Source organism: Schistocerca nitens, chromosome 2, assembly GCF_023898315.1.
Source record: "Schistocerca nitens isolate TAMUIC-IGC-003100 chromosome 2, iqSchNite1.1, whole genome shotgun sequence".
NCBI lineage: Eukaryota > Metazoa > Arthropoda > Insecta > Orthoptera > Acrididae > Schistocerca > Schistocerca nitens.
Genome location: NC_064615.1, coordinates 103,489,258 through 103,512,728, shown reverse-complemented (window position 1 = coordinate 103,512,728; position 23,471 = coordinate 103,489,258). Strand labels below are relative to the sequence as shown.

The 23,471-nt window shown below is 42.0% G+C and overlaps 1 protein-coding gene across 3 annotated transcripts in view; it reads left to right on the top strand.

Annotated features, from left to right (window-relative positions):
- Positions 1-23,471, top strand: part of LOC126235773 (uncharacterized) — a 178,817-nt gene that overhangs the window by 152,673 nt on the left and 2,673 nt on the right. For 2 of the 3 annotated variants that reach the window (XM_049944573.1, XM_049944574.1), the window contains 2 exons: positions 1,040-1,099; positions 22,593-22,795. In XM_049944573.1, the coding sequence (XP_049800530.1) occupies positions 1,040-1,099; positions 22,593-22,795 (263 nt within the window). The remainder of the gene's footprint in view (positions 1-1,039; positions 1,100-22,592; positions 22,796-23,471) is intronic. The other variant, XM_049944575.1, reaches the window with a different exon arrangement.

Sequence of the window (23,471 nt, the reverse complement as noted above, 5' to 3'; positions counted from 1 at the left end):
TCGTCCCTTCACAGAAACAAGCTGCGGCTTATTGAGCCTCTCCCAGCAGCTTGGATAGTGACGCCCTCTCAGCCCTCCAGCCGGAGGAGGTCATTTTAGATAGGCTGCATATTGTGCATTGCCTTTTTAGCCATCGTCATTTGATAAGTGGCACTTCCCCACCACTTTGTATACATTGTACCCAAGCTCTAACTGTCCCCCACTTCCTGACAGAATGCCCTGTGTAACCGTTTACCTTCGCGCTTGGGTATGCTGTCTTGAGTTATCGGCCATTTTAGCAAATGATGCACGGGCTGTCGACCTTGTTTTACTTTATCCTCATAAGCAATATGGTTAAGGCCTTTTAATTTTTAGTTTTGGACCTCCGTTTCTGTATGATGACTCTTTTAGCACTTTCTCCACGTGCCTGTTATCTGTCTTCTCTTATGTCGATTGGGACTGACGTATAGTCACTTTTTAACTCCTCTGTCTTCATGTTCTATAGTTTTGACTTGGGCGTGTATGACCCCAGTTGTTTTTGCGCCCTAAAGCAAAACAAAACCAAACCAATCTACAGGTATTCTCACATCATTTCAGACTAATCATCTTTAGGTATTAGCACATCATTTACAACACCTTTTGTAGTAGTATTTTTAATGTGGTGTTAAAATAAGTCATTGTGCAGCACTACCATCAATAGTCTTTTGTTTGATAGCACTATAAGAAAGTTGCTATGTAGGCTGTTCTAAGTAATTATATGGTATCTGGAGATGATTGAAGTCAGTAGTCAATAAATAATTATTTTATCAACAGCTGTTGGTGGTCTTGCAATATGATCTGTTTCAAATAACATACTTGGCACTTAGTGACAGGAACTCCACAATAAAGAAAGAAATTTCATCATTGAAGCATATTAATTAAAACTACCAAGCTTTTTTCTTTTTAAATGATAAATTTGTGAATAAATAAGTGACTGAAAAACCAATTTGTTTATGCTTTTCAGATAACTTGTATGATTTTTAATAAATACACCTTGTTTTTTTTTTTTTTATTTTTACAGAGGCAATGAAGAAGCAAAGGAATTTGTGATGTCACTGTATGATAATTCGATGTTGGATGAGTAAGTAAACCATTGTTGTTGACTACATATCGCGGTACTGGGGCTTGGGAGTTTTGCATAAATTCTATATATGCAGTGATTAATCAAAAAAATAAATACTGAATACTGCAATACTGTTAAATATTGTGGGCTTGCATAAGACTCTGAAATAACCCAATACCATGATAACATACATACAGACATCGGCTATTCTGAAGTACGCATGAAATAATATTTTATACACAGCGTGCAACTCACTGCCTTCTCAGAGATAGTTCGCGTAAGCGCTGCTATTATGGAGAGAAAATGTGTGTGCTTCTACACAAACTGTAATGATTAATTTGGTTCTCAGGGGCTACTGGTCATTCATGTGCCAACTTTCACAAAGAAACTGAGATGTATTTTTTTAATGCTTATTAAATGTAATATTTTTCTGTATTTACTATTCGTTATCTGCAAGGCAAAAACTGAGGAGAATCTCATCTGCCGTTAAGCGGCCAATCTTAAACATACTGAACTCATTCAGTAAGAAAACATTCTTTGAAACTATTAAAAGATCAAAATAGAGAAGTCTCTTGCATTTAAATTTAATATTACAGACTGAATTTCTAACTAAAAAATATCATCAGTGTAATGGCCTAGCAAATGCTACTAGGGAAAAAGCGCTCCCCGCAACACGAAGTTATGAAATAGAGTTATTAATTACAATTAATGGTGGCTATTATTGGAGGTGCTCACTGATTTGATAATCAACACTTTCTAATAACAATTGGACATATATTCTGATAACTTACAGACAGACTTACATGTAATCAGATTGTCATAAATGGCGGTCTCCCGCTAGACGAAACAAGCTAGGACGAAAAATCTAACCCACAAATAAATTATCTCTGATATTCTTCATCTCGTGACACAAATACTATAGATGAAAGGCTATTTGTTAAACGCATCGCTGTTTGCGAGCTTTACAGATAATAAACTAAACTTTTTAATATTTGATATTCATTGCACACACGTACAGTCTTTCAACAATGTATAGTTCACATGTCACTATTTTTTTAACATACACAAAAACCCTTTTTATTTTTCTCAAAATGTCAGTTTATGTGACGTTCTGTCACTGAAAATAATTGAAAAACAAATGGAATAGTCTAAAACTGTCAGTGGTTTAGTATGAATTTTCAGGAAAATTCAGGTGTTAACTTTTGGCTGGAATCCCTCCTTAAGCTTTGATCTACTGAGCTAAATTTTTTTCAAATTTTACTGAGGGGTGCATTTTGTACCCACTATGTTCATTTTCTAAGTTGGAGTATATTTTATATTGTTAATTAGAGTAAAATACTCAAAGATAGTTCATTACATTTTTATTAAAATTTATTTCAAGTGCAGTCTTTTAAAATCAAAATTTGAGTTACCTGTTACAATTTGGTGGTAGTCTATTTCTTTTGTTGATAAAGAGAAAATTTAATTGTGACAGCAGCAGAATTTCGAACAATTTTTATAAACTACATGGATTATCTTATCAGAGTGATCACCACAAACCCATTCATCAGGCTGCTAGTCCGTCTTCCTGCCTTTTCTTGATTCAAATAGGAATTGTCTTTCACATTGCCTGCCAAGAGTTTTTACTACTGTTTAGGCTTGTTTAATTTCTGTGGTTACACCCATCAAATTCATTACACTGAGGACATGTTTGCTCAATGTCTTTCAAACTTTTCGCTCTTTAGTTCTGTGTGAGGTCTGTGTGTGTCATCTCCCAAAGCAAGCAGCAACAGACGCCAGAGGACAAAAGCATACACACAGGCAACATCTGAAGAGTTCCATAGGTCTCTCATATTCGCAACAAGGTCGCGCCAGCCTATCCGATTTCCCACATGTCGGACAGTTGCACTTAGTTGTGACTCCTGTAATGGTGGAACATGCAGACACACTCGTTCGAGGTGATACAGATCATGAGCAAACTTCTTGCTGCTCAATTGGACGTCTGTTGGTAGTGCTGACACATTTGTCCATCAGTTGGCGTACTCAAAACATCCTCCCACATGATCAAATATGGGTTCATTGCTTTGAACTGAAAACAAAATGGCAGTCCTTGGAGTGACGCCACCCCACCTCTCCTGTGAAGAAAGAGTTTCGAGCTGCACCTTTGGCCCATAAAGTCATGGCGACAGTCATCTGGGACTCGGAAGGGGTTACTCTGATTGATGTCCACCCCCATGATGCAACGATCCAGTCTGAAGCGTATTGTGCTACCCTCGGGAAATTGAAGAAATGATTTCAGCATGTTCATCACCACAAAAATGCGAACTAATTTCTCCATCTCCATGCTAAGACTTCACACAAGTCTGTGCACCTGAAAGCAGCTCACAAAACTTCCATCTCTTTGGCCCAATGAAGGATATACTCCAGGGGAAGCAGTATGTGGATGATGGGGAGGAGGTTATTGGTGCTGCAGAGGGTTGACTCCGACGTTGACCAGTAGGGTCGTACCATGCAGGCATACAGTTCCTCCTAGTAAGGTGGCAAAAGGCGTCACATAGAATGGAGATTGTGTTGAAAAATAGGCTTCTGTTGCCAGAAGACTGGGGAATAATACAGTGTATTGGAAACGCAAATAAAACTAACGAACTTTCACAACAACTCATCACTTATTGAACACCCCTGTGTGTAACACATTTGAGTCATTGAAAAGCTGAACAATATTTTTTTTATGTGCCTCTCTATTGCTCGGCAGGTTAAACTTATTGTAAATGGTTACCCTAGCTAGACACACAATACAACCTTACTGTTGTTGTGAGAGTGAAGGAATCTGTAAACCCGCTGTGGTATTCCTGCCTGTCATAAGAGGCGACTAAAAGGTGTGTCACACGGTTCTGCCTTATTGTGATGGCCCCCCTGTAGGGTTTGACCTACATTTTTCAAAATTTTCCTGAAGAACGAGCCAATTGGGGAAGGGCGCCTTATATTGTGCATTGTGTCTGTAATGCGCTGAGACCTGTTGCATCCTTCGTCGACGTTGATCTGCGCTTCTACTCATTTGCCAACTGTTGGGCGAGATCACCCTCCTCGGTGCATATTTTTCCATCGACTGTGCAGTATTTTTTTCTACGCTGACTATGGTAATGAACTTCTTTTCCTTGGTTGCACCTGATACCCGGCACGGCAGCCAGTCCATTGTGGTGGGGCCGCCATGTACGCTGTTGGTTGTAGCCCCCTGACCACACAGGGGATTGCTCTGCTGACGCCTACACCCCACGTATGCCAAGGGGTAAATGCCCATCTCCCTGGGCCATCGGGACTCCCAGCAATGGTCATCCTGCCAGGTGGCCTTTGCTGCAGCTGGGTGGCGCCCGTGGGGAGGGTCCTGGTCGGGAGTGGATGGCATCAGTCCGGATGATGTGCGATGAAGCGTAGTACATCATCTCTTGCTGGTGGTCAAACACCAGCAGTCTCTAAGTGTTCACGGGCTCAATTCAGCGCACAGAAGTACAACCCCAAATAATTCCCCTCCCTGCTCACACCATGGTACCTTGTATGTTCGAGAGCTGATGCAGAATCTTTCTTGACGATGAAGCCTCAGTTTTTTGTTGAGCATTTAGAGGATCAGTTTCGGGAGGTGGAGGGCTTGTTCAAAATGAGATCTGGGTCAGTCTTAATTAAAAGCAGCATCCTCTGCCCAGTCAGGGGTGGTACTTGCTTGTGACAAGCTGTCGGATTTTTCTGTAACCATCATGCCCTTTAAGAGCTTAAATATGGTCCAGGGTATCATATTTCACAGGGACCTTCTTTTGCAGTCTGACAATGAGTGGCACTCCAATTTAGAGCAGCAAGGTGTACATTTCATTTGGCTTGTCCACCAGGGTCCGAGGGATAATCAAGTTGCCACCAGTGGCTTCATCTTGGCCTTCGAGGGTGGTACATTATCTGAGAAGGTCAAGGTGGTCCTCTACCGCTGTGATGTCAAACCATATATCCCTCTCCCGATGCATTCTTCAAGTGCTGGAAGTTCGGCCATATATCTTTCCGCTGTACTTCCATCGTCACATGTCGAGATTGCAGACGCCCATCACATCCCAATACTCCATGTGCCCCGCCTCTCATCTGTGTCAACTGCGGAGAACACTATTCGCCTTGCTCGCCTGACTGCAGGATTCTCCAGAAAGAAAGGAAAATCATGGAATACAAGGCCCCGGACCAACTGACCTACACTGAGGCTAAGAGAAAATGTGAGAGCCTACATCCTGTGACTATGACCACTTCATATGCTGCCACTACAAGAACAGTTGTAACCCCTTCAGTACTGCGAATTCCAGTCAGCTCTCAGAGCCAGAAGGCTACGCCTACCCCCTTGATAGTGGGGGGCAATTCTCCCCCCCCCCCCTCTCCTGTTGCTCCCACACCACCTACCTCGGGAGCACTGTCGCCCCAACCATCGAGGACACCAGCCCACACTTCCCAGCTGGAGAAGCATAGGTCTTCTTCGGCTCCTCTCGCCAGGAAGGGTTCCCTTGTGTCACTGCCTTCCCAGGTTTCTGCTAGTGGGAAAGAGGACACCTGCCAGTGGCTGAATTGCCCAAAAGCTGCTGGCACCCACACCACCGCTGCCTACAAGCTGTGCGTCTGAGGATGGGGTGGAGATAGTGGCATCTGCTGAGGACCTAGATCTCGCCGGACATTCAGACACAATGGATATAGGCTGCTCAGGCAATAAGTCGGTGGCGGCAGGGACCCTGAGGCGTAAACGGCCTCGTTGAATGTTCGATGCCTTCATAGTCTCATGATGTCCTCCTCCAGTGGAATTGCAGTGGTTTTTTCCAACGCCTGGCTGAGCTACAGCAACTGTTAAGCTTTACATCTGCTTTCTGCATTGCTGTCCGGGAAACCTGGTTCCTAGCAGCGATGTGAGGGTTGAGCAGGTGATTACAACAATCGTTAATGCAGCGGGAAATGCAATCCCTGAGTGTATTAGCAGCACTGATTATCAACTTCCTAAACTTTTCCTTCTTTTGGGAGATTTTAACACCCATAACCCCACGTGGGGTGGCACTGTGCTTACTGACCGAGGCAGAGGTGTCGAAACTTTACTGTCTCAGTTCGACCTCTGCCTCTTAAATACTGGGGCCGCCACACATTTCAGTGTGGCTCATGGTAGTTACTTGGCGATTGATTTATCCATTTGCAGCCCAGGACTTCTCCCATCTGTCCACTGGAGAGCACATAGCGACCTATGTGGTAGTGACCACTTCCCCATCTTCCTGTCACTGTCCCAGCACCAGGCCCACAGGTGTCTGCCCAGATGGGCTTTAAACAAGGCGGACTGGGAAACTTTCACCTCTGCTGTCATCGTTGAATCTCCCCCACACAGTAACATCGATGTGATGGTTGAGCAGGTGACTACAACAATTGTTCCTGTGGCAGAAAACGCTATCCCTCCCTCTTTAGGGTGCCCGAGGTGTAAGGTTGTCCCTTGGTGGTCGCCGGAAGTCACTGAAGCAATTAAGGAGTGTCGGCGACCTCTACAGCGGCATAAGTGGCACCCTTCCCTGGAGCACCTCATAGCCTTTAAACGGCTCTGTGCCCGCATTTGCCAACTTATCAAACAACGGAAGCAGGAGTGTTGGGAGAGATAAGTCTTGAACATTGGGTGCCATACGTCACCTTCCCCAATCTGGGCAAAGATCAAACGTCTTTTCGGGTACCAGCCCCCAACAGGTGTTCCTGGTGTTTACATAAATGGTGTGTTATCTACTGTTGCAAACGCGATTGCCGAGCACTTTGCTCGAGCCTCTGCGTCGGAGAATTACCCCCCAGCCTTTTGCACTCTCAAACGGTGGATGGAAGGGAACATCCTCACATTCACTACAAGCCACAGTAAATCCTGTAACGCCCCATTTACAGACTAGGAGCTCCTCAGTGCCCTTTCACATTGCCCCGACACAGCTCCTGGGCCAGATCGGATCCACAGTCAGATGATTAAACATCTCTCATCTGACTACAAGCATTGCCTTGTCATCTTCAACCGGATCTGGTGTGATGGTGTCTTTCCATCACAATGGCGGGAGAGCACCATCGTTCCGGTGCTCAAACCTGGTAAAAACCCACTTGATGTGGATAGCTATCGGCCCATTAGTCTCACCAACATTCTTTGTAAGCTGTGTGTCGGCGGTTGGGTTGGGTCCTGGAGTCACGTGACCTACTGGCTCCATGTCAGGGCGGCTTCCACCAGGGTCACTCTACCACTGATAATCGTATGTCCCTCGAGTCTGCCATCCGAACAGCCTTTTCCAGACAGCAACACCTGGTTGCCGCCTTTTTTTACTTATGTAAAGCTTACAATATGACCTGGCAACGACGTATTCTTGCCACATTGTATGAGTGGGGTCTTAGGGTCCACTCCCGATTTTTATTCAAAACTTCCTGTCGCTCCATACTTTCCGTGTCCAAGTTGGTGCCTCCCATAGTTCCATCCATATCCAGGAGAATGGAGTTCTGCAGGGCTCTGTATTGAGTGTCTCTCTATTTTTAGTGGCCATTAATGGTCTAGCAGCAGCTGTCGGGCCCTCCGTCTCACCTTCTCTGTATGCAGATGACTTCTGAATTTCGTACTGCTGCTCCAGTACTGGTGTTTTTTAGCATCACCTACAGGGAGCCATCCTCAAGGCGCAATCATGGGCTCTAGCCCGCGACTTCCAGTTTTCAACCACAAAGTCATGTGTCATGCAGTTCTTTCGGTGTCATACTGTTCCTCCAGACTCAGAACTTTACCTTCGTGACGATCCACGCACTGTAGTGGAGATATATCGATTCTTAGGACTGGTTTTCGATGCTCAATTTACTTGGCTTCCTCATCTTCATCAGCTTAAGCAGAACAAAAGTGCTGGCAGCTCTTCAATGCCCTCCATTGCCTGAGCAACACGAATTGGAGTGCAGATCGCTCCACGCTGCTGCGGCTCTACAGAGCCCTTGTCCAGTCCCGAATTGACTATGGGAGTGTGGTTTATGGTTCGGCAGTGCCCTCAGCAGTGTAGTTACTCGACCCTGTGCACCACTGCGGGGCTAGACTAGCGACAGGAGCTTTTAGGACGAGTCCGGTGACCAGCGTACTGGTGGAGGCTGGGTCCCCTCCATTGCAGATCAGATGTGCACAACTGCTCGCCAGTTATGCAGCACAAATTTGTAGTCCTCCTGATCATCCGAATTACCGTCTCCTTTTCCCACCCGCGGCAGTGCATCTCCCACATCGGTGGCCCAGGTCGGGCCTAACGATTGCGGTTCACTTGCAGTCCCTTCTCTCTGAACTGGAGCCCTTCCCTTTACCACCTCTACTTGTGGTCGATTCACGTACTCCTCCATGGTGTACGCCTTGGCCACAGCTTCGTCTGGACCTTTCACTTGGCCCTAAGGACTCCGTTAACCCTGCGGGTCTCCGCTGTCACTCCCTCAATTCTTGACGCATTCCTGGGTCTCTGAAGTGGTTTACACCAATGGCTCGATGGCTGATGGTCGCGTTGGCTTTGCTTATTTTCACAGCGGCCATATTGAACAGAATTCCTTACCTGATGGCTGCAGTGTATTCACTGCAGAGCTCGTGACCATTTCTCGTGCACTTCAGTATCTCCGTTCTTGCCCTGAGGAGTTTTTTCTTTTATGTACTGACTCCTTGAGCAGCCTGAAAACTATCGACGAGTGCTACCCTTGTCATCTTATGGTAGCGTCCATATATGCCCTGGAACAGTCCAGTTGTTCAGTGGTGTTCATCTGGACCCGTGGTCACTTTGGAATCCCAGGAAATGAACTTGCTGACAGGCTGGCCAAACAGGCTACACAGATTCCACTTCTGGAGATGGGAATCCCTCATAACTGACCTGCTTTCGTTATTATGCCACGAGGTTTTTCAGCTTTGGGAAACGGAATGGCAAAATCTCAGTAGGCACAGCAAACTGTGAGCCAATCTGTGTAAGTCCTCGGTGGGTGCTCTCGCAGGGACTCCATGGTTGTCTGCCGGCTCCGCATTGGCCATGAATGGGCGACCCACGGCTACATCCTGCGCCATGAAGACCCACCTCAGTGTTGGTGTGGCGCCCAGTTCACAATGGCCCATATTATTTTACTCTGTCCTTCTTTGGCTGCCCTGCGACTTCATCTTCAGTTGCCGGACTCGTTGTCATTTATTTTAGCAGCCAACGTCTCATCAGCTGATTGGGTTTTACGTTTCATCCGTGAGGGTGGATTTTATCATTGTCTGAGTTTTAGCGCATTTCCTTTGTCCCTGTGTGTCCTCCACCCTAGTGCTTTTAGGGTGGAGGTTTTAATGTGTTGCAGGGTGGCTGGCTTTTCCTTTTTGTTTTCATGGTCGGCCAGTCACTGTAATCTGCTTCCTTGGTTTACTCTCTTCTAACGGTTTCTTGCATCTCTCTGTTGTTTTCTTGTCCTCTTTTGTTCCTTTTAGTGTTAGTTGCATTTCCTTCGTTCTTGTGGTCTTTCCTTTCTTTCAGTTTTGTGTTATATGTCTCATCTGTTTTATTCTCACACTTGTGGAATTTTTTTATTAGGAGCAAGGGACCGATGACCTCATCGTTTGGTCCCTTTCCCCCCATCTTTTAAACCAACTAACCAACCGTGGTGTGAACCCCTTCCTTACATCTGCGTCAACCTCTCCTTTGGACTGAAAGACTTAGTAGACTCAATGATTTTTCATCACCTGCTCCTGGACGTCCTTAACACATTTCCAAGCTCGGACATGATATCCATTTGACAGCTCTACAATTGATAAACAAACTGATTTTGCCTACACACATGCAAGACGCATTGAACTACACTACTTGCTGAATGGGTGCATCGTATTGACTGCACAATTGGTGGCCATTGCTTGAGCCCTTGGACAGCTTTGTTATTGCACTGGAAAGGCGTTCTTAATCGACAGTGAGTCCTTCAGTAGTCTTCAGGCTGTTGACCAGTGCTGCGCTCAACAGGCATTGGTTATGACTGTTCAGGATCTCCTGTATTAACTCCACCACACTGGACAGTCAGTCATCATTTTATGGATCGCTGGTTACGCCGGGATCCCAGTGAATGGACATGTTGGTCATGCTGTCTACCAGGATGCCAACTTACGAGATGGGAATGCCCAAACCAGACTTCCAATCGACTCCATGTTGACAATTGTTGAAGGCTTGTAATGAGGATTGGTGTGCCCTGGTTTCTCCGAATAGTGCACAAACTGTAAAGGAGACCACGACCATGTGGCAGTATTGCTTTGTGCTTCACACAGGGAATCTGCAATCCTCTATTGGCTTCGCATTGGCCACACTTGGCTGACCTATAGCCACATCCTCCGAAGTGAGGAACTACCCCACTGTCAGTGTGATGCCCATCTCACAGTGACCTGAATTTGGCCACGTTACAGCAAAACCTTAAACTTACTGACAAGCCACTTCTGGTACTAGCGGACGATGCCAAAGGAGCTGATTTGGTTTTTTCTTTTACATTTGTTGTTGGTTGATAGACTTGTCATTGTTCTCTTTCCTGTGATTTTATCTTGTCCGTGTAGCTAATTTTCTAGTGATAGTGGAGTGTGTGGAAGGACCAGTCAGATGCATTATGTGCCCTGGGGACCTCCAGCTGATTTCTGGGCCAGGCAATTGTCCCACCTTCACCTTTTTACCCCCTCTCTCACTTCTATTTGCTTCTGTCTCTTGCCATTCTTGTATTCAGTTGAGTCCATTGGGATTTGTCTTCTGTGTCCTTCCTCTCTGGGGATTATTTTTGCTTGACACAAAGAATTAGTGACCGATGGCATTAATAGTTTGGTCCCTTTATTCCTCGAGTGGGCATGCTTATGTATAAAGTGCTCCAACCACAAATAATTGTCTTGTACTGTTCCATTATTGTTCTACATTTGCGATTCCATACCTATTCCTTCATTATTGTTTCAGCTAACACAGTGATAAGTTGTATTGTCATCTGTCCAAGTGAGCAGCAGTAATATTAAATTAACAGCGAGCTATGTGAGGAAAAATTTATGGCCCATGCAAGAAAGCCATGCAGATTCTGAGCTAGCACCGCAATCCCACAGTGACGTGGTTCGTTGGTACGGTACAGTTTAGAAATTTTGATTGTGAGAAACTTATGCTGCAGTCTTGTTCTTTGCTGTGCCAGTGTAGAAGTGTGCACTGAATCGGCAATATGCATGTTTATTTATATACAAAAGCCAACTTAGGAATAGAACAGTCTTTCTCTAATTTCATAGCACTATTTCGTGAGAAATAGGTTAGTTTCAGAATTTTCGGATGCTTACGAAACTGTATTTTCATAAGTTAGTGGGAATACATAGCAAATCAGCATTTGTGGCTCACAGTTCAGCCAACGTATATATCGCCCCTGAATTTCATTGTATATCGACGCAAATAAATGTGCATTTTTTAGAATTTTCAGATGCTACCATTTCTTTTGCATAATCTACGAGCAGTTTGTAACTAATCTGGGTTTGTGATTTAGTTACTGTAGCAGATTTTCTAACTAACATGTTGTTATATCTAGTTTTCCCTTAAAGAAAAGTAGCCCTATATATTATCTGCAATTATTGTAAATTAACTCAGTTTTCGAGTTTGCTAACAACTATAATTAACATCAAAACTTTTTAGGAAACTAGTAATTATACCCTCTGGTTTTTGTGTTGCCTTAATCGAAATCTCATTTGTGTATCTGCTTCTATTCTTATAGGGAATTAGCAACTTTTTAACTCAACAGATGAAAAGATAATTGACAGATTTAATTTAAAGTTATTTGTTCATTGCCTCGTAATACATTACACCAACCAAAATGCAGCCCCACTTGAATGCTGTTTTCAAACATGGGAGGAGTTTGTTGACGTTTGTAAGCAGCTGGAAATCCCTGACTATTGTCAAACGATTGGTAGCTACTGCGAATTGGTATGTTGGAAGAGTCCCTAAGAGTTGTTTACCCATGATACCTGTACCAGAGGTACCTCAGGTACAATCCTTTCCTGTGGGTCCTGTCTTCTCTGCAGAAAGTACGGTATCTGTCATAACCTGTCCACTTGACTGAATGGCGTGTCAGTGGTAGGTCTGGTGGACAGGGACCAGGGAAGACTCAGGGTATTGTATTGATGCCCCTAACCAACAAGTTTGAGGTGCTGTCTTTCACTGATTCTGAAACTGTGAGCGAGTGGGACCCATTCACCAGTTTTGAGGAAACCTGTTTTGTCCAGTGTCAAGAGAAGACCGACACAAAAGGGTAATGGTCTATTAATCATCAGCAGTTCAAACATACAGCAAATGATGGTACCCCTTAGGGAAATAACAACAAGGGACAAGAGAGGACACCAGGCGCACTCACTGTGTATGCCTGGGGACTCATTCAGCATGTTCAAGAGGCTATTCCATCTGTCACTGAGGGAACAGTGTGCAACTAACTGCAGATTGAGCTGCACGTTGTAACAAATGATGCCTGTTGTCTGGGCTCAAAGGTCATGCTTGGGTCATTCTAGTGACTGGAAGAGAAGGTTGAGAAGACCAGCCTTGCGCATGGAGTTTCGATGAAGCTCACAATTTGTAACATTGTCCCCAGAACTGATCGTGACCCTTAGGTTCGGAGTCAAGTGGAAGGAGTGAACTGGAGACTTCAAAGGCTTTGTAACAAGCTAGGCTACAACTCCCTAGACTTGTGCCCCAAGATTGAGAACTGTTGGGGGTCCTAAATAGGTCAGGTGTGCACTACACACCAGATGCTGCTACTCAGGTAGCTGACTGTGTGTGGGGTACACACAAGGGTTTTTTTAGATTAGGTGACACTCCATCTGATCCAGATGACAATAGCTTTAAGAAACCCGGAATTATCAGTGTAAGATAAAAGGAACGGCTCCCACAGGTGATAGTATTAAAATCCTAATGGTAAACTGCCAAAGCATTCACAACAAAGTGCCAGAGTTTGAAGCACTCATGAAAAGCAGTGAAGCCCTTGTAATACTAGGGACAGAAAGCTGGTTGAAACCTGAAATTGATAGAAGTGAGATTTTTGGGGAAAATTTAAGTGTACATCGAAAGGACAGCAAATGGGAAATACAGGTGGTATATTTGTTTCAGTATACAAGAAACTCAAATCAGCAGAAATAGATATTGAAGCTGCGTGTGAGCTTGTTTGGGCATGAGTCAGTATCAGGGGTGGGCATAAAATAGTAATTGGATCCTTCTATCGCCCACCAGACACATCACCTGCTGTAATCGAAAACCTCTGTTCACTTGTGCATAAGTTCCCAAGCATACTGTAATCATTGGTGGAGACTTTAACCGTCCAACAATTTATTGGGAAAATTACCGTTTTGGTAGTGGTGGGTGTGATGAGACATCCTGCGAAACATTACTAAATACCTTCTCTGAAAACTACCTACAAGAAATAGTTTGGAAGCCCACTCATGAAACAATGGATGTAATGGCAATAAATAGACCTGGTGTCTTGGAAGACGTCCACATCAAAACTGGTATCCATGTCCTTGACGCATTTGTGCCAACAATGGTTACCAGAGTGCAAAGGACAACTAAAACAAGCAGAAAGATATATATGTTCAGTAAACTAGAAAAAAAATATCAGTAGTGTCATGTCTCAATGAGGAACTTGAAACTTTCAGCACAGGTCTGTAGGATGTAGAGGAACACTGGCTCAAGTTTAAAAGAACAGTTGACCACACACTGGATAGATATGTACCCATCAGAACAGTTCATAAAAAGGGAACCTCCATGATATACAGTCATTGTGAAGAAACTTCTAAAGAAACCGAGATTACTCCATAACAGGTGTAAAACAAATCGTAGGGCTATAGATAAAAGGATGCTGAATGAAACACGGTTAGCTGTCAAGAGAGCTACGCGTGATGCCTTCAATGACATTTCACATAATACAAAAAAATTCTGGTTGTATGTAAAGGCTGTTAGTGGTCTCAAAGTAGTCCCTAGCGAATGAGACAGGCACTGAAATTGAAATTGAGCGTAGCAAAGCAAAAGCTGAAATGCTTAACTCAATTTTGAAATTTTCCTTTACAAAGGAAAACTTAGGAGAATTGCCCTAACTTAATCCTCATACCAATGAAAAGATGAATGAAAGAAGTATTAGTGTCAGTGGTGTGGAGAAACAGCTGAAATTGTTAGAATTGAATAAAGCTCCAGGCCCTGATTGAATCCCTGTCAGATTCTGTACTGAATTTGCAGGTTAGTTAACCCATCTTCTAACTATAATCTATCGTAGGTCCCTTTCCAACAACAAACCGTGACCAGTTCTTGGAAAAAGGCACAGGTCACACCAGTCTACAAGAAATAGTAGAAGTGATCCACAAAACTACCCTCCAATATCCGTGAAATCGATTTGTTGTAGACTCTTAGGACATTCTAAGCTCAGACATAATGAGGTATTTGGAACAAAATGACTTCCTCAGTGGTAACCAGTGTGGATTTTGAAAACATCGATCATGTGAAACCCAACTAGCACTTTTCTCGCATGGCATACTGAAAGCTTTGGATCAAGGCAACCAGGTAGATGCAGTGTTTCTTGGTTTCCGACAAGCATTTGACTCAATACCGCACCTACACTTATTGTCAAAAGAATGATTATATGGGCTGTTGTGAAATTTGAGAGACTGAGGACTTTTTGGTAGGGAGGACAAAGCATGTTATCTTGGATGGAGAGATGTCAGATGTAGAAGTAACTTCGGGTGTGCCCCAGGGAAGTGTGTTGGGACCCTTGCTATTCATTTTGTTTGTTAATGGCCTTGCAGACATCATTAATAGTAAAATAAAGGTTTTTGCAGGTGATGCAATTGTCCGTAATGTACTATCTGAAAGAAGCTGCGTAAATATTTAGTCAGATCTTGATAAGATTTCAAAGTGGTGCAAAGATTGGCAACTTGCTCGAAATGTTAAATTTTGCACTTCACAAAACAAAAACATAGTATCCTGTGACTGTAGTATCAGTGAGTCACAGTTGGAATAGACCAACTCGTGCAAGCCTGGGTGTAACACTTTGTAGGGATATGAAATGGAATGGTCACATAAGTTCAGTCACGGGTAAAACAAGTGGTAGACTTAAGCTTATCAATAGAATATTGGGCAAGTGCAATCAGTCTATAAAGAAGATGGCTTACAAATCTCTCATGCAACCCATCCTAAGTGTGAGGGACCTGTACCAGATAGGACTAATAGTGGATGTTGAATGTATACAGAGAAGGGGAGCACGAATGGCCACAGGTTTGTTTAATCTGTGGGAGTGTGTCACAGAGATACTGAAGGAACGGAACTGACAAATTCATGAAGATACACGTAAATCATCATGAGAAAGTCTACTAACAAAGTTTCAGGAAATGGCTTTAAATGATTACTGTAGAGATATATCACACAAGGATCATGAGGATAAGATTAGAATAATTACTGAATGCAGTCATTCAAACAATCATTCTTCCCATACTCCATACGTGAACGGAACAGGAAGAAACCCAAATAACTCGTACAATGGGACGTACCATTCGCTGTGCAGCTCTTGGTGGTTTTCAGAGTAGAGATGTAGATGAGGCAGGTGTCTGCGAGATAATTGGTAATTGAATAAACGTTTAGCAGGGATCTGATGCAACTACACTGTTTAATGCTCCAAGTGTGTTGTTGTTGTGGGGTAACACTTGCATTTGGCAACAGATTGGTACAACAAAAGTTTGTTGTTATTTAATTAAACTAAGATTAAACTGTGAATTTGCTCATAAATGTTTACCTTTGAAACGTAAAGGCAGCTATTCTGTATGTGTGTACGAAGTACGCCATGCCCACTTGTGTTGTGAATAATGGTGCACTCATTCAAGGGTTAACCCCATCAATCCACCCATTCATTAAGTGATAATTTACATCATGTATAAGGAGTTAGTAAGGAAGTATTGTCATTTAATAATGCCACGTAGAACAATAATCTAGGGATATTTAAGTCCTTATTGATGAATATGTGCCATAAGAATGTTACATTGTGCTCAGCCACAGTTCTCATAGATAGCTGTGAGTTACTTTAATTGTGTCACAGTACAAATTTTTGTTCGTGAAATGATTATAAATCTGTTAGGGTTCAGAAAGGGATGGATAATGATACTACTAAAATATGCTTTTTTAAATTTTACTAATTTGTTTATTAAACCTGGTCTAGTTAAGGCATTCAGGCCCTTTCTTAGATCAGTGTTTCACACTTAAGTTTGTTTTTTTTCTACATCACAGTATTATGCATTGCAACGATGTAAGCCAAAGTTATTGTGATGTAGAAAGCTTCATAAAATCATATCATCATCATCTGGTGAGTCATTTATTTTAGCATGCTAATAAATTTTTTATTCCCTATCTTGCAGCAGAAATGCACATTTCGTTGGAGTATATTAATTTTAAAATTTGTAACCCATTTTCAATTGAACTGAGGCCTTCTGTCAAGTTTGCAACTGTCATTTGATCTTCTGATTGAACTGTGACTAAGGATCAGGTTGTTCAATGTTTTGCTCTTGCTCACGTGTTTCCATAAGCTCATCAGTTGTTACCTGATTGTGAGAGTCCAGCAGTTCTTGAACATCATCACGACAGAGCTCTAAATTTGTCTGGTAAGACTGACCACTTCTTCAGTCGCATTGTTAATTTGACCAGGATCTGGTGCTGGGTTTCAGTGATGAAGAAATGAACACTATTTTTTTCAGAGGCCATTTAAAGTTTTTTAGAAATTTCATGCCAAGATTGTTCTAAAATTCTCACAGCATCGGAAACATCGAATTGTTTCAACATTCTTTAACTGAGAGCTGCTTGTTTTCTCATAGTTTCATGTAGATGTGTAAGCAATCGTCTCATGTAGTTTGTAAGCTTTAAATGTTTTAATGACTCTGTGGTCCTTGTATTCAATGGCAAAAATACAACTTTCACATCTGGGTCAAAATTGGAGAAACAGGACAACGCCCAGATACATTGTGAATTAGAAGCATCGCTTTAATCCTCAAGTAGGCGCACCTTTTTTCATAATGTGAGTGGGCACGCAGCACACGTGTACATGTAGAGAATGGCTGAGAGCAAAACCACAGTTTAATCTTAGATTAATTAAACAACGATAAAATAAACTTACATAATGAGCTAAAGCACTGTTTAATTAAACAATAATGAAATAAACTTTCATTATATCACTCTGTTGCCACGGACAGGTTTTACCCCACAATAATGACCTACACAAGAGCATTAAACAGTGCATTCACCACAGATCCCAGCCAACCACTTAGTCCATTACATTATCTCATAGTCAATTACATTATCTCATAGACAACAGCCTCATAGCAGAATTGTGCTGCTAGCTCGTAATCTGGGTCATTTTCTTGCACTGATTATAAATTTTTTTCTCACTTAGCTCACTGTTTATTTTATTTTGCTGCTGCACACTTGACTGTATGACAGCACAATTTATAGGTGTGATAGCTGAAACAATGACGAAGGAATAGGTAAAGGTTTGCAATTGTGAAACAATAATGGGACAGTCCAAAAAAAAAAAAAAAAAAAATGTGATTGGCGCACTTTATACATAGGTGCACCCACTCGAGGGTTAAATGGGATCTGTTTTAGTTAGCACTAACATTCAACTCAAGGTAGGAAGTGATGACCAAACCAGTCTTCAAACAGGGAAGCTGTCGTGCAAGCTTTAGCATTCAACTTCAGTGTCACAGGCTTTAGGTGTATTTTTTAAAGTTCGTGAATATTCTGAGCAATGAACTAAGAGAGGTGTTAATTTACACTCACCAACTGCATTCATGCCAACCATCACTGTCAATTGATCTTTGGTGACTTTAAAACACAGAAAGATTTTCTCTTCATGCGTGATAAGTTCTTTTAGGCATCTTCCAGAAGAGACCAGTTTCATGTCTGTTGAATATGTTTTGGCAGGTATAGCCACCTTTTTCTATAATTGAATTGAGATTCTCTGGATAGAGTGACGTAGTATCTTCTTTGGCACTTGCCACCTCTCCACTTTCTGCGATGCTATGCCCAATGTAGTGACTTTCAAATTGGTTAAACCGACTGTGTACTAGCTTTAAATGTTTCATCTGTGGTCACATAGCCAGGTTCTTCTTTTGTTGTCTCAAACATCAGCTTCGCTTGAGAGCATGCCATGTTGTGATCAACAGGACAGTTTTGTTTTCACCTAAGCAATAATACCATAATGTTTATAAATGCTACTTGAATTCCGAGGTTCTCTCTCTCTCTCTCTCTCTCTCTCTCTCTCTCTCTCTCTCTCTCTCTCTCTCTCTCTCACACACACACACACACACACACACAGAGAGAGAGAGAGAGAGAGAGAGAGAGAGAGAGAGAGAGAGAGAGAGAGAGAGAGAGAGAGAGAGACTTGTTGTGACTGTTGATTCCAGAAGATCAAACTTCTTCACAAATTTTAGTTTTGAAGTCTTCGGTAATATTCAGTTTACATTCCAGTGATACAGATTTTCAATGCTTGCTTGATTAAGATGAATCAGTTCTGCTTTGTTTGGATGGCACACTTAGGATCTAACAGACAATCCAGCCCCGTGGATAAAACAATTCTGCATGAAACACGTCCAAGCCCGTTGTAAGCTAAACATTCTGTGGGCAAAAAGAGGGAGTAGAGGTGCATGGTGCTCAAACAGATGAATCACATAACTTCAGATTTGTGTAAAATGGGGTAGCACAAGTCAGAGTAGTACTGTATCAGTGAAAATAATCAGTTTCTGAAAATATAATGTAGTTGGATTGATAAAAAATAAAAATCTACTCGCAGAGTGGCAGGAGGCGGCCTACTTATGAAGATTGAAGAAATGTGCAAACATTTGGAGACAGTGGCTTCTTAGTCTGGCAGAAGGGGTGAAGGAAAAGGACTGGTGAGGTTTATGAAATGGGGAGAGATCAGAAAGGTCATCCAGAACCCAGCTCAGGGGAGACTTACCAGGTGGGATGAGAAGGAAGGGGGATGACTTTTCCCAAACTCCCCCATTTCCTAAACCTCATAAATTGTTTTCCTTCACCCTTCACCTTCAGCTCTTCTGCTATAAGTAGCAGCCACTTGCTCTGAAAGCTTGCACCTTTCTGTAAATTTTGTATGATTTTGCTCCTGTGGCTGCTTGCTGAGTAGCATTTTTATCTATCTAGTTACATTGGGATGATTTAATATGAACAGTAGTAATAAAATAAAATTGATAATAATTATTTATGATTTGAATATCTGTAGACTGCACCACGTGAGATCAGTAGGAAATGATGGGGTTGGAAAGGAGAATGTTAGGGGTAATGAGTGTATATGGATAAAGATTGTTGCTGTTTCAGGAGGTATGTCTTTTGAAGCTGGAGATGTTACTCAGCTCTCTAATATAATGAAGGGGTCATTCCAGAGTCTGGTTACTCCGACTGAAAAGGACTTCAAGAAAGCGCAAAGTGATGGAGTGGGATTGAAAAGATTATGCTCTGATGGGAGTATTTCTGCTTCGTTGCATTAAGGTCAAAAAGAGAGATGAGTGACAGTGTATGTTTATAAGACAGTAGAGGAGACAGAGGGTGTGGAAATCTCTGGGCTTCTGTGTACATAGCCACAATAGCTGCATATAAGGTGGTGACATTTAATCAAAGATTAACATTATACATACAGAGTGTTTCAAATTGAATAGAGGTTTTAAGGCTTTGTGCAATTTACTCCAAATAATACATCAAATGGAATGACAAGAGTGAGTAAAGAAAGAGTTGAATGAGTGAAGGCTAGTCGTGAATTAGCAATTTCAGTGATGTGTGTATTGAGACACCATTACCATTTGCAGTTTTTGCAGTCTTTAAAGTGTGGAGCATGGAACTTCAAAGCCAACTTCACAAACGAAATGGTACTGCATGGTGAAGATTTCCTTAATTGTGTCATGTTCAGTAGTAAATCAACATTTCACCAGAAAGTGTGAACACACACAATGTACACATCTGAGAGTCAGCAGATCTGTGTGAGGTGGTACAGTTGCAACAAAACTCCCCTAAATTGAATGTTTTTTGTGCCATATGCTGGTTAAAAGTTCATGGGTGAAGCAGCTGTAACTGGATATTTCCTCAGTTGAAAAAAGCTGAACCACATAACTTCGACAGCAAGATGGTCCACTGCTTCATGGGATAACTCAGTATGCGATTCATTAAATGACTGTAATCGACTGCTGGATTGGCCACAAGGGACCAGATGATAGAGCTTGTTTTGCACAACCTCCATGTTCATACACAATTTGATGCTTTGAGATTTTTACCTTTGGAGGTTCGTAAAGGATCTTGCGTATATGGCTCTGCTACCGGCTGATCTGGGACACCAGGCACCCACATTGTGCAAGCTTGACAGTGTTGGTGCCTGTACTCTCAATTCCCCATATATGTTGAAGAATATATTTGTGTCTTGTCACATTGACCACATTTTCCAATGCACAAGCTTTTGTGTGACAGTCGTGCATCCAGTGTTAGGAAATTACTCAACCAGAGCACAGGTCATTAGTTGTTGACCAGTCTTGGTCAGAGTTTTGCACAATTGCAGTAGTTCGGGTATTGGGACTGCCACTCTGCTCATCATGCACATTCGTGTCATCACTTTTAAAGTTTTTACATAATCAATTCTCCATCCTTAATGTACACTATTTGCAGTTTCCGTGTTTTATACTGTACTATGCAATATCTTACAGACATATATGCATGTTTGAAGGCATAGACACTGCGACGATCTACAGCTGTATGAAATGGAAGAAATGTATTCAGAAACGTGAATACAGTTAGACTTCAGCTGCACAATGTATTAGCGACAAATGAAAATTTGTACTGGACTGGGATATTGAATAGTACACTGTAAAACACTCACACTGCTGATAGTATTAAATGTCTAAAATGGCTGCAACATTAATAATAAAGTATCTCCCTGTGCAGGAATCGCAGCAACTGCAGTTGTAGGACGTGGATACTCAGTGACACACAGAGGTTTGCTCTGATAGCTGGTTAAGGCGCCCACTCATGTAAGGTGGGAAATCTGGGCTGGAGACACTATCTGGCACAAACAAAAAAATTGTGTAGTGGGAGTCTTAATTGTATTTGCATTTATAAATACCTTTCTTTCGCCATTAATGAAGAGTATTTTCCTCTCCTCCACAACACTGAGCCCTAGTAGCTTCCAGAGCAACCATGTGCATGTGGGGGAGGGAGGACAGTTCTCTCCATGCCCCCCACCCCCACCCAAAAAAAAAAGAAACTGCAGGAAATAACCCCGTCCTGGTCAATCTCTTAGTAAGGGTAACCACCCCCCCCCCCTCCCTGACCCCCAGTTCATATCATTTCCTCATCTCCTACTACCCTGTGACCTGGCAGTAGCCAGTGGCTGAAAGTGGCACTGGTGATGGGCTCAGAGTACCTTAGTCATCCTTGTTCCAGAATGCTCCTGTTATTCCTCTCACAAACAGGTGAAATGGAAAAAGAGAAGAAAAATTCAAATATGAATGTAAATTCAATTTAACCAGTGTGTGTTATTTTGTTCTTTCCTTCTACTTTACTGACTAGAGATTCTTTCCAATCTCGTTTATTGCCCTTACAAATCAGAAAATGCTATTAAAGGCTTGAATTTAGGAAATAAAATAAAATTAAAAAAAAAATCATCTGTTTCCTACTGCAAAGATACCTTGGCGATGGAAAAACTCATTCACTTTACTGCGAATTGTTGAAATGTTAATTGTAGTCATCAGATTTACACCATTTCACTTACACACCTACTTTAACATCAAAATGAATTTGTAGTTGGGAAGTGTTTTGAGTCCATCGATTGGGTATTTTACAGACCTTCCCGAATAACTCACTGGAACAGGCCGCAGAGTGTGAATTGACAAATATTTCAGTTTTTATATTACATGCCTCTTAACTTCTGGGCTGAGAATGTTTATGTTGTCTTGTTACATATTTTATATTAATAGATAGGAATGTAATACCCTGAACTGGTGCATTTGCTGAAAGTTAGTGAATAACCGATTATGTTTGTATTGATTCTGAGCTAAAAAATGCGAAATCCTGCTTGTCAAAGTTGACACGGTATCCTGCTAGATCTCTGCTCAGCACGTGACTGACACCGTAAGATATTATCTCAACACCCATTCCACTGCTGTGTCAAACTTTGATAATGATTACATAACTGAAATCACTATCATTAAACAAATGCGATTGAGAATTATTTGAAATCAAGATATAATAGCAATTGTTGTTACATAGACATTATGTCTCAAATTATTGCTATTATCACTATTTCTATATCTTTCACTTCTCCTCTTGTGATAAAATGTGGAAGGTGGCTTCCTTGCACGAAGAATTCAAATTTAATATCCTATGCTGCCTCCATCTCATTATAGGTTAGTGTAGATTTGTTGAACATTAAACAGAATGGTATGTTTTAGATTCATTTAAATTTATTATATCCATGAATTTTTTCTGCATGTTCATAGAATGAGGAAGACCTATGAAGGCATCTTGAAAACTGATGAGCGGCATAAGAAGAACATGAGGGATCTAAGAAAGTTGTGTGAGACAGGATTAGAACATTTGTCTCTAGAGGAGGCTTTCATTAAATTTGGTGGAGACCGAATGCAAAATGTCCCAAAAAATGACCTGGAGGAAATTGCTTCACAGTTAGTTGACTCACCAGAAAGTAAGTGACAGGAAATGTGTTGAGCTTTCTTCAGCTATATAAATTAAAAATTGTAAAATGCTACATTGTGAATGTGCACAGGTGGTACTAGATATAATGATGGTTGCAAAGCTGAAATTGCTAAGAAATTTTAATAAAGTAGCATGTGACCAAGGCATCAACTTTAATAATCTACTTTGTATTTTTATAAACCACTACAGTTTTCAATAACAGAAATTCAGGCTGTCATTCCTCCCATCTCCTAGGACTATTTCCTATGTGCAACTAAGACATTTTCTCAGGAAAGCTGACTTGTACCCTGCCTGTGCACTAGAACAAACCTCTAATGGTAGTACAAGGCAGCAGCTAGTAACAAACCAGGAGAATCCCATAGCAAACACCCAAAAATACTCGAACTAAGCTAGCCAAACTTTTGAAGAGCTGTTGAGTGAACAGGACAGAAATATGGCGCAACGCCCAAGTACTGTTGGAGTTTACGGGCAGGGGTTGTAGGGGAAATGCAGAACTTTGGAGGAGAAGTGCCTAGCTAAACTGAACCCTACACTTACGTGGTGACCATTCAAAAAGATCTTCACCTCTGCTTTGGTTAGTATCTAAAAAGAATGCCACTGAAAATGTATTTATTTTCGTTTGGCTTGTTAACCATTTGTAGCTTTCAGAGAAATGTTATGGGTGG